At 44.1% G+C, this 12,281-nt stretch overlaps 1 protein-coding gene across 3 annotated transcripts in view; it reads right to left on the bottom strand.

Annotated features, from left to right (window-relative positions):
• Positions 1 to 8,204, bottom strand: part of SLC12A2 (solute carrier family 12 member 2) — a 61,206-nt gene extending 53,002 nt beyond the window's left edge. For all 3 annotated transcript variants that reach the window (XM_062016463.1, XM_062016464.1, XM_062016465.1), the window contains exon 1: positions 7,533 to 8,204. In XM_062016463.1, the coding sequence (XP_061872447.1) occupies positions 7,533 to 8,099 (567 nt within the window). In that variant the 5' untranslated portion in view covers positions 8,100 to 8,204. The remainder of the gene's footprint in view (positions 1 to 7,532) is intronic.
• Between the last annotated feature and the right edge of the window lie 4,077 nt (positions 8,205 to 12,281).

Here is a 12,281-nt window from a genome sequence, read left to right as displayed (position 1 = left end):
CAGCAACAGAAGACAATTTGCCCAGATAAAACATGACTTGTTCTTAAAAATCGGTATTCCTTGGAATAATACGTCAACAGCTTTAACCATTGGTTATTTGCCTCAAAGGAGATCCTTTCCAGGCTTGTAACTAAGAGACCAAAACTTAAGTACTTTGGCTGTATTACTTTCTCTACTTAAAATTAGGCAGCAAATGCTTTTGGCCTCCATTCCAGAGATTTTAAAACAGATTGCATCAAATACAGAATGTTAACGTTATCTTAAGCTGAAATGAAAGCCTGTTGTACTTTGATTACAGCAGAACCGTTTTAAACAGAAGAAATTTATAGTTACAATTAACACATCAACTGAAGAATTAGCCAGCTACATGTATCTGCCATCAGCTTGTATTTCAGCATCTTGCAACTAAATAGGGCTTTTAACAGAGAAATATAGTGCAACTTTTTTTGCCTGTATGTATACATATTCTGATTTTAAAAGCCATTTCATTTATGTTGAAGAGATAGAGAATCATCCATTCTTCCAGCTCTTTCAAAGCAGTAATATGTATTAATCAGGCTAGCAAGACTGTTTATCAAGGCATGCACGGTTGGACTAGATCTTTCAAGGTCCCTTCCAGCCCTTAAGATTCTGGGATTCTGCTATCTGCAGGCATGCAAGAACAGCATCTTAAATATAAATAGTACTTTTTTTTTGCTCTCCATACCAAAAACATTACTTAAAGAACAAGAACAAAAGCATGAAGATTAAAATAGAAAATAAACAAAATACTCTCTACGTCTTCACATCCAGAGTCATACATCCCTCCATAAGCACTGGATGATACAAATACTTTGGGTAAGCTGATCATGAGAATGAGAAAAACAAGAAAACACATCTGTTCAGCAGCTATGCAATGTAGCCCTAATGATCTGCTAATTTGAGGAAAATTCAAGAAGCAAAATGAAGAAGCAAGAGAAGTTTTGTTGTTAAAATGGCATTTTAGGAATATGATCTTTTTAAATCACCTTGTCCTTAAGTCAGTTAAGTTTATCATCCACAGATAATGCACCTTAGTTTTATGTACAAAAAATTCCAGGAAGTTTCAGGCCTAATTGGCCTGTTGAAGCATACAAATAAGCCATTCTATATGCTCAAGGTACAAGAAATGCACTGCATCACATCAAAAACAATGAAAGGCAGACAATTCTAAGTCAACTACATAAAAAACATTCTTAGTAAGTAAAGAATGATCATTTTGGAATTGCTATTATCTATACCAAAAAGGAAGGGGAAATGGGTTTGTGATTCTCATGTATGAATGTTGTAGGGAGATTTAGGAAAAAGTACAAAAGATGTAACAAAATATGTAGTACACTGGTTTTCATTACTCCAAGACATTGATCTTGCCAACATCTTCCCCTGCAAGGACGTTCAAGAATTAAAATCATCTGAGGTCTAATCAGAAGCAGTACCAAAAGGAAAAAGGTTAATATGATGATGAAACTTAATCCTGCAGCACCTTCCTCTTCAACCACTTCTGAAATAGCTTAAGCTGAAAGAAAAGCTGCCCTACTACAGAGAAGATATTGCTATTCTTTTGGGTTCTGGTCCTGAACTAGTCATTGATACTGACAATAGGTCAATTACGACTGATAGATTTAAAACAGAAAGCTCCTCCACACAAGCACTCCCACTTCCTGCTTTAGTTGTCTTCCTCTGGCAGATCACAATGGCTTTTCTTCTGCAGTGAGCACTCAAGAGGTTCACAGAGCAATGCAGCAGTCTATAAGAGGTGCACAGAGCAGTCTATTAGGAGCATAGGAAGATTTTTTTTATTATGTTAATAAAGTACAAAAATATTTCTGAGTGTTTATTGCACTTTGATTTTATCCTTTAATTTTTATTTTGTACTATACACAATATTAGTACAGAAATATGTGTATATAATTTTTAAGGAAATAAATCTACATAAATTAGGGGTGCACAGTCCAAGATTTTATTGATACAACTGTGCAGTTGTATGTGGAGACCACTAGCATAACGGATTTGGGAACCAACTCACCACAATCAGTGGAAGACTTTGCACTTGTCTGTCAATCAGATGAGTTCCTAGATCCAACTCAAAAAATACAAACATCACCACAAGAGAATGTACAAATGTTTGCCACTTCCAGCAGCAGCCCATACTTGTGCTGTAAAACTATAACCTATTAACAGCACTCTGTTACTTCCAACTTGTCTGGAGAACTAAAAACAGTATCAGCAGTTTAATGAAGATAGTTTGATATTCCATAGGTGTTTTGAACTAGAGACTTACTATAAAGACCATAGAAGACAGGTTCAAGCATCAAGCAACATAAAATTATAAAATACATACTGTCCTTATAAAACATAAACCCTGCAGGACTAATATGATTTAGCTGCTGCAAAAAGGGTAGTACATTTTATTTTCCCCTTAATGAATATGGTCATAATTAAGCAGGGTACGAGAATAAGCAAAGTGAGGATTCTCCACATAAATTGAAAAAAGCATAAAAGCACTACTTGGTGTGATGCTAAAAAAGCCTCATCTGACTACAGTTATATTGATAACTCTGTTTTTCAAAAGTGGTGAACATAAACAGTTAGAAATTAAAGGCTTCTAGGATGTCAAAGAGCACAGACATCAAGAGCATCTCTTACTTTGTTGTACTAAGTTCAAAAAGAAAATTCAAGTTCTGCTTACAAATATGAAGGAGAGCAAGAAGGAAAAGAAGCTATACAAATTAAATCACAGTAACTCAACTAAGAGATTTACTAACTGTAAGCAAGATTTAGTAAGGTAGTACAATAAAAACTATCTGCAAGAAGGTATCAGTCTTCTGGCAGAGAGAGAGAGAGCAGAAAGGAATTCTTAAAAATAGAAACAGATCCTACATAACATGGTCAGCTAACTTGAGAGTATAGAATTATCTAGAATCATCTTCAGTCTTTTATGAATCTTCAACAGAGCTGTTTTCTTCACAGGCTAAGCAGACAAACTAAGAACTAAAAAAAAAAAAAAAGAACTCCACAGGTTCTAAAGCTGCAACAGTCATCTAACATTTTCAAGATATATTGCTGGTTAAAAAGCAGTGCCACATGCAGCCTTTTCACTGCACTTCATTTGTTATCATGTAAGAGGAAAGACTGTAGTGTTCAAGAAAATACAAATTAAATAGCTTAGAAAAAATTAGTCATCTAACTTGAGTAATTCTGCATCAAGACTATCAGTAATGTCTTCTTTCTTATTTCTGTCTTCAAATCCAGAGGACAAGTGCAGGCATTTCTATACGTGGGGAAGCCTTTGAGTTTGTTTTGGTTTTTTAATTTGGGCTGGGAAGGTAGAGATGTGAAGATCTTCTTCTGAGATTAATACCACCTAAGCCTGTCAAGAGAATCAACCAGCACTCAGAATTTAACAAACAACAGAACAGAGACACCAGTAGAGGGCTTGGCCACAGAACATCTACTTCGTACAGCTGTACATAAAGGCAGATGGCACGTCCTTTACAGCTCTACTAACACATGTGGCTGCCCTGAGCAAAACAGATATTCCTAAACCATAAGACAGGTAAAAATAAAGTTACAAAATGCTAGAACACCATCTTTTTACTGTCTGAAGGCAGATGCCCTCAACAGGGCAGGGGACATCACTGCAGTAACAACAACAAAAATCTATCTATTACATACAGAAGCACGAAGAAAACAACATACTTTGTTAGTAACTATCCTCTTATGTCTACATCTCCAGAGATTAATGCTCCTGCAAAGCATCACCTTATCTATGAGATCAGCAACTATAACAGCATCAGCAAATTCCCTCTATCATCTCCCTAAAGTAGGATAAGATTAATGCACACCAGTTGGGTAAGGCACAGATTGATCACCTAAGCTATCTGCAATCAACGACACATGAAGACACGACCCCTCATTTAACATGACGGATCAAGATAAGTAGCAAGCAATTCACCCACTTCAGAGTATTGCAATAATCATCCAGGTGTGCTTCCACCACCAGGTTCAGGAACAATCCCCTTCTTTTCTACTAGGAAAGCTGTTGTTGGACTCACCACACCAAACTTGAGGTAGTTAGACAACTATCCTACTGGGACAGTAAGATAAACCCTTGTCAAAAGGTACCCCGTTCTGTACATGTACGTTCATCTTCCTCCAACATCACTTTTCTGCGAGAACACAATCAACAGAATGCTGTGGGAAATGGGGCTGTTTAGTCTAGAGAAGGGACTGTAGGGCCATCTCATTAAAATTTACAAATATCTAAATGGTGGATGTCAGGAGGTTGAGGCATCACTTTTTTCTGTTGTATCCAGTGACATGACAGGGGGTAACGGAAAAAAGCTGGAACACAAAAAGTTCCACTCAAACATAAAGAAAAACTATTTCACTGTTCAGGTGAGGGAGCCCTGGCACAGGCTGCCAAGGGAGGGTGTGGAGTCTCCTTCTCTGGAGGTCTTTAAGACTTACCTGGACACATTCCAGTGTGACCTGATCCAGGTGGACCTGCTTCTGCAGGGGCATTGGACTGGATGATCTCTAAAGGTCCCTTCCAACCCCTACCATTCTATGATTCTATGGTATGAAGCTTGTAAACTAAACCAAGGGAACAAAAAAATCTTTTCTGTAATTGGCACTAGCATTAACATTATTGTAACACTGCCTCACAACATTTATTTACCTTTTAAAAGAAAAAGAAATAGGACAATCTTTAACCACAAGATGAAATTGCTACATTCAAGCAGTGAACCACATAGGTAGTGAATGTATTTTTCAATCAATCTTAACCCAAAACAACTGCCAACTCCGATGCACCGGGTCAAGAAGCAGTGGTGTAACAACAGATATGTATGTAGTGCAGATTTTTATGTAACAGTACTAGGATGCTTATACCAGCTGCCTTACTAAATCTTTGACATACATGCTGTACACTAGTTAAGTCAGAAGAAAAATGACAGCTAACGAGGAGTTCTTCAAAGTCTGTGAGGTATCTTCTTTAATGCATAGTATCGTTCAACACTAGAGACCATTACTGTTAGTCAGCAGGAACCGAAGTTACTTTGAGAATGGAGACAATCAGCTCCTTCAAACACACTGAAAAAAAAAAGCACAGAACCTTTGTGAACATATTTAATATTAAAATGTGGCTCTATCATGATTTAAAAGTTACTAGCACCCTGGCCAGAAATCCAATACACAATCAGACATGGTCTATTTAATACTCCAGAGACTGGGGTGAATGTAGGTATCCAATGCTAATAGTAAAGATGACACACCCTTATTAAGGGGTTTTGTGCTCTCAACTTTATCTTGGAAACTGTTTGGTAAGGCTGAAGTAAAAACAATTGCCTCTCGTCTTCACATAAGCCTAAATGCTTGCTAGCATATTAATTGCTTTGGAAATTAAACGTTTTGCAATGGTTACTATATAAAACTTCAACTTAACTTCTGAGGTTTACACTGTGGTAGTTTTAAAAATTAATATTTAAATATAATAAGAAATGTAGCAGAAATTGCTTATTTGATCTTCGATCTGGGGGTAAGAGGAATCTGGGGGTAAGAGGAATCAGGGGAGCACAGCACATAGGACATCACTTTAAAAAAAAAACCTCCTCATATGGACCACCTCTCCACACTGATGAAAAAATTAATGACATCTGAGAAATTAATAATTTAACACTCACAATGAAACTGTTCTGATAACAATCCAGTAATTAAGGCTGTCTACAGCTCATCTATGCCACAATCTTCCAGGAAAACTGCTTGCCATGCTTTGAAGTGAAATACAAATAAATTAGACTTTCAGAAACTATAGTTCCAGGCTACATTAAGATTCCACACTGTAATGTCTTTAATGATGTCATGAAGAGCTTTCTTAACTGCTGCAGCATAAACACGTAGAAAACCTATCTGCCAAGCTAGAAACTCAAGTTCTTATTGAACAGGGCGTTTAACAACCTGGTCACTGCATCACAGATCAAGAGTTCAGAAACTGTGGAAAACACACCAGCGTGCTTTCAAAAATATTATATGCATTGTTTATAACTTATCTATCTCCATGTACAAGACAGTAACTGCTAACATCCATTCCACACTGACTTCTAATCAGGCTACAGGCCATCATTTAACTTCACCAGGAAGGGATCTGAAAGGCAACAGTAATGTTATGGCTAGTAATTATTCTGATATCTAATCTCAGATTTTGCAGGGAAGTATCCCTTACAGCACATCAAACAACTACTTCTATCCAAGCGGAACAAAAGCCAGCTTCAAACGTAAAACAAACCCAAACCACTTTTAAAGAATCACCACATCCCAAAAAAAACCTCAGAGCTAAGTGTGGACACACTGAGCTGCCCAATAATAGTGTGATACAGGACAATCTCAAAAGAAAATATATTTTCTCACGGAACTCCATCTATAAGCAGTGAAAGGTGGGATGGAAAAAAAGTGCTGTAAACAGTCTTTTTCACTTCATTAGGATGGGGCTCATGTGTTCTTTTATTTCCCTAAACCCATCAGAAAAACTCAACAGAACACAGAGGACAGAATAATTTTTGGATCGCTAAGAGGCAATTTTCAGACTGCAAGAAACCAGCATTGCAATAGTTTGATTTGGTTTTAGTTTAGTCACGGTAGTTTAATAGTTTAATCATGATCTCAAAAATGCATCAGATTAATTCCAGGTTGAGATAATACTGGCCTTTTAACAGCAACAACCTGCAATGCTAAGAGGTTTCCACAGTAACTCATGCCTAATGTATCAACTAGTCCAAAACAGAAGCAGCGTTACACGCCTCAGATTTCTGAAGCCTCGATCATGACACCCTCACATGCAGGGCTACTCAGCACGACTGAAAAGGCTCCTTAAGGAGAAGGAGCCCCGGCAGCTTTCAACAGCATCACACCAGCAGGCTGTTCGGTCCGGCGCTGCGTGCACAGGAAGAGGCAAGCCATTTCCAGATGGTTAGGGGACAAACCTCTTGCCACTGCTAAATGCGAGCGTATCCTTCTTCATTTTATTTAGCACCTCTTCCAAGCATTTTAGTTCTGCTTCCCAGGCTAATACCTCTGGCAGACCCTGAGCTCCCTATCGGCTAAAGGCGATATGAATCAGAAGTGAAAAACCGCTGTGTTGAGAACAGATCCTCTCGGATACGAGGAAAACCTTTACCCCGCAGAGCTACAGCTGCAATTTCCTCTCCTCAACGGGAAACATCTTCCAAAACACAACAGGGGGAAAAACCCCACTGCGTCACGAAAAAAAAGAAGAAAAAACAAGTGAGCGAGCCGCAAATGGCCCGATGCATTCGCACCGTCTGCGCCTCCTCGAGGCTCAGACAGCTTTTCGCCCTTTCCTCCCACACCGCCGTCGAGCACCCGCACCCGCTCGCCCCGAGGCGCACAGGCGCCGACCACACGGCGCGGGCACAAGGCGGGGGCCGGTCCCCGCCCGGCGCAGGGGCGGCCCACGGACGCATGGGGGGGAGGGTTAGTACACGGCGGCTGCTCACCTTGTCTAGCTCATCGTGCAGCTCGGCCAGGCTGGGCCGGATAAGCTTCTCGCCCAGGTCGGCGGCGGTGTGGCGGTAATGGTCGATGCGGGGCACGGCATCCATGGTGTTGTGGCCGAAGGTGCGCAGGTAGTAGGTGTTGGTGTGGGTGTCGGAGTAGTAATGGTGGTGGCCGCCGGAGTGGAGGCTACTCTCGCTGAGCACCGTGTCCCCGCCGTTCTGGAAGCTGACGTTGCCTCCCTCCGAGCTGCCGCCACCCGGCTCGCCAGGGCTCTCATCACCGGCCGAAGGGTCCACAAAGTTCACACGAAACCTGCCCTTGGCTTCCTCACTGCCTTTCCCCGTCGCATCGCCTTCCCCGCTGGCCTTATGCGGCTCCTCAGCCGGGCGGCCGGCGCCCTCGGCCACCAGGTCCACCTGGAAGCGGCTCTGGCTCGGCGTGGGACCCAGCGGTCTGCCCAGCCCACCGCCGCCCGCCACATCATTGTCTTCTTCCAAGCGCCGCTCCTCGGCCCCGGCTCCCGGCCCAGCGGCGCCGGGCGCCGGCAGCTGCTGCTTGCTCTCCATGCCTACCCCTCGCTAGCTGAGCTCCGCGCGCTGCGCCGGCCCCGACTGCTCTGAACGCCCCTCGCGGCGGCGGCTCCGCTGCTTTAAGCCGCCAACCAGCGCCGGCGGCCACTGCGCGCCGCAGACAACGCCAGGCGCCTCGCCCCGCCCCCCGCCGCAGCGCCAGGTGATGATGCTGCTGATGCAGCCGCCGCCCCCGCCGCGCGCCCCCCTCAGGGGGACCTGCCACCGCCCACCCGCCCCGCGCCGGCCGCCCGAGCCCCAGCGCACCCGCTATGCCAAGGCGCCGCCCGCCGCGCTGACAGCGCCACGCGGGGCGGGAACGGCCGCGCCGGGCGAGCGTACTGGAGTTTCAGCGCGAGGGCGCGGCGAGGGGCCCGCGGCCCGAGTCGCGCGGCGGAACGGGGAAGGAAGCCGCCGCTGTCCGCAGCCTCGCCGCCGCCGCGCTCCCGCTGCTCCACTCGATCCTCGCTTGACGGAGGCAGGAACTGGGCGGCGAACCGGCCAGTGCCGCGCCCGCTCGCTTCCCCGCTAAGGCGGAGGCGAGATGCGGGGGGCCGCCGGCACCGCCTGGCTCCCAGGCTCCGCCCGCTCCCGGCTGCAGCGGCGGGAGCGGCTCACCGGCCCAGCGGCGGCGCTCGCGGGGCGGGCGGCGGCGGCGGCGGCGGCTCCTCCCGGCCCACACTATGGCCGCTGCCGCATCCGCCGCTCGGCGGCCCGGAGAGGGGCGGGGGTCCGCGGTGCTCGCCCGCCCCCCGTCAAAGCCTGTACCCTGCCGCCACATCTCGCGAGAGAGGCGCCGGCGGCGGGAGAAGCGCGGGCCGCGCTGGCTTCGCGGGCTGCGGGGCGGCGAGCGCGCCGCTCCGGCGCTGCTAGCCCCACATGGCGGGCGAGGCGCCCGCTGCGCCGTTCTTCCCCGGCTCCCTCTCGAAGTGCTTCGAGCGCATGGGCCGGCCCGCGGGACGGACCCTCAGGGGCCGCTCGACGCCCAGCCCGCCGGCCCCTCGCTGCTCACAGTACAGACCCCAGCCACGCTTTTAGGCGCCTCGCATTGATCCTTGTCGCACGCCACTGAGCTGCTGCTTGGCGATGGCCGGGCTGATGCGGTCGGAGGCAGGGCTGGGATGAATAAGTGCGAAGATGAGATATGTGTCTGCGGGTAAGCGTGGACCGATAAGTGCCGGAGATGCACAGGAGTGTTTGTCCACGAGTACCTTAGAGGAGGAGTAAAGGAGAGGAGGAAAAGTAGAGGAATGTTTGAGGGCTGTTTCCGCCTTAAAATCTCCAAATCTCTTCAGTGTGCTTTAACAGCCATTTTCACTCCGTGTAATAGCACCAGTAATGTCTTTGTGTGTGTGTCTGACTTGCGGGGCAACTCTTACCCTTCTCTTAAATTGTATTCTTTCTCCGAAAGTGTCCGCGAATAGTTGTTTAACAAATGCAGTGGTTCCACCTTCTCTTTCCTAGTGGAGTGTAAATGTCTGGATAATTCAGTAAAGCATGAGATGTTAGCACTGAGGCTCTGAAAAAGGAACCGCAGACCTAAGTAAAATCTTTCTCTGTGCATCGTAAGAAAAAGAGATCTGCGATTGATTTTTTCATCTTGTGTTCAGGAAAGTGGTATCTCGCAGAATAGCAAGAGTTGGGCAACAGTTGCCAAGACAATTTTGCATTATTTACCTGCTGAAAGTCATCATGGAGACATTCACTTCAGTTTAGTCCTCTCGGGCAACGGCATCTCTTTATTTCAAAAACATTTCAGTTGTTAGGTTACAAATCTTTTTTCCTGACAATGTGCAGTTTTGTATATTTTTTTTCCCCTCTGTCTAGCAAACCCATGAATGCCAACATTTGTTTTTAGATCGCCACATCTCTATTGCTTTATTTAAATTATGAACAAACTTTGTGACATAATCCAACAGAAAAGGACTGGAGTCATAAAACAAAGCTTTCTTTTCCTTAGGAGTTACTTTGAGGAAGATGTTTCGATTTTAGGGATGTGTACATGTGTAAAAGAAGACACTCGTAAGACTGAAAAGGTAGCCACACTGATCCTCTCCTGTTCAAACGTTGTTCTAGAAAAAAGTATAGAAAGCACACACCTCAAAATTGTTAAGTTCCTTGACAGACTCCCAAGCTCACAATGATAACATGTTAAAAATTACACAATTCAGACAATTTTCATCAGGTGAAGAATAAATAAAAATCTACGAGTGAACTGGAAAATAAAAGTTTAAACCATGATGAATTTTTCGCTTTTGTCATGGAACAAGGACTTGAACAGCAGATGTAAAGGAGAACAAGTCAGGATAAAGGATTTTCATTTATAGTTGAAAGCAAACAGCACTAGAACAGCAAGTGCTGTGCCAAGAAAATCCTCCACTGTACAGTTTGCATAAGCAAACATAAACACTGCATGATCAACACCTCCGCAGAACTTCATGTGGTAAGGTGTTTGGAAGCAATTTAGATTTGGAAACGGTTATTTCTGTCAGTTTTCTGTATAAATAAGTACTAACAGGAAAGAGGAGGGAAGCAGCTTGTGAAAACCCATACTCATACAGTTGGTGATGATGGGATTGTAGTATGGCGTTTAGCTATTTTAAGTCAAACAGCATCCTATACATACAGCTGGATTTATGTTAGCTGCATCCGCAAGGCCTGTGGCCTGCCTGATGTCAGTTCCTCTTTCATCTCTGTTTATATTAGTGCATTGCAATGCTCAAACAGTTATCCCAGTTCTGCATCCTGTCACCCTCACAGTAAAATAGTTTTATCTTATGTTTAAACGGAGCTTTTTGTGGGATGAAGCTGGAACACAAAAAGTTCAATTTAAACATAAGAAAAACTATTTTACTGTTCAGGTGAGAGAGCCCGGGCAAAGGCTGCCCAGAGAGGGTATGGAGTCTCCTTCCTTGGAGGTCTTCAAGACCCAGCTGGATGCATTCCTATGCAACCTAATCTAGGTGAACGTGCTTTGGCAGGAGTGTTGGACTAGATGATCTCTGAAGCTCCCTTTCAACCCTTACCATTCTATGATCCCCAGAAGCAGCAATCAGGTTGCCCTTGCTCATGCAGAGGGTGGCAAAGCACTGGTCTGGGTGAAAAAGGTGGCAGGGTTTGAGAAGAGGTCCCTTCTTAGAAGAAGGAAGAGGGAACTGGGTAGGTGAAGCATGCTAATGGGAAGAAAACAGGGCACAGGAAAGCTGTAAAAGAAAAAAGTACACCATCGTAGTCGAAAGACAATAGGGGCACATGAGGGAGAACCTTATGGAAACAAAAGGAAAAGACAAAATGTATCATTCATAACAAATTTTGTGATGTGCATCTATCTAATGTAATGTGAATTAATTTTTAAATACCGTCTTTGAAGAGAACAAAGTACTGAGGATGCCACCACAGTCCCCATGAAAGCCAAGGAAATGAAAGACCCAAGAATAAGGAGAAGATAGATGTGGAAAACACAAGCCTCTTGGAACGAAAAGCATCAGGGAGTTTGAGAAATACCCCTGTATGGCAAACTGACGAGTCAGAGAGAGGAAAATGGACCAGGTCTTCATAACAATTCTGGTCCTTATCAGACAGAGCCTATGAGAAGGGTAAGAGGATCTGTAGCAGTAAAAGAATAAAAAGACCTCAAACTACCATTAATGGCCAAGTAAAATGCCATAGATGCTAAAAAAATACACTTTGAAGACAGAAAAATAAAAAAATAGTATTCACTTCAAGCTCTTCCTTAAATAGTTCCTGACATAACACCTTTTAAAACAGTAACACAGTAGGGGCTGGGTGTCATTGGTGAGCAAAACAAAACCATAGCACATTAAGTGAAAGCAAGCAACAAATTTCTCTCATTTTAGCTAAGATTATTTACTGCAGAACATTACAATTTCTGGTTTGTTCTTTTCTTTACAAAGAGCGGAGAGAGAGGCTAGAGGGGAGTTTCAGTGTCCTGTCAAAGATGCAAAAGCACTACTGAGAATTCCAAATTTGGTTTTGGTAGTTTAAAAACTTGGGAATGTTAGATTAATATCTATTTATATCGGTATGATACACACTTAGCGGAGAAAATATCAGCTGCAGTTGGCTTACTACTATCAGCGGTACATTTTGTCACCAGACATCCTTTTGGCCGTGTGAGGCAACAGAAAGGTCTGTCAGAACAGCTGTCAGCATTGGTAA

Source organism: Colius striatus, chromosome 30 (assembly GCF_028858725.1).
Source record: "Colius striatus isolate bColStr4 chromosome 30, bColStr4.1.hap1, whole genome shotgun sequence".
Lineage (NCBI taxonomy): Eukaryota > Metazoa > Chordata > Aves > Coliiformes > Coliidae > Colius > Colius striatus.
This window is presented reverse-complemented; position numbering and strand designations above follow the sequence as displayed.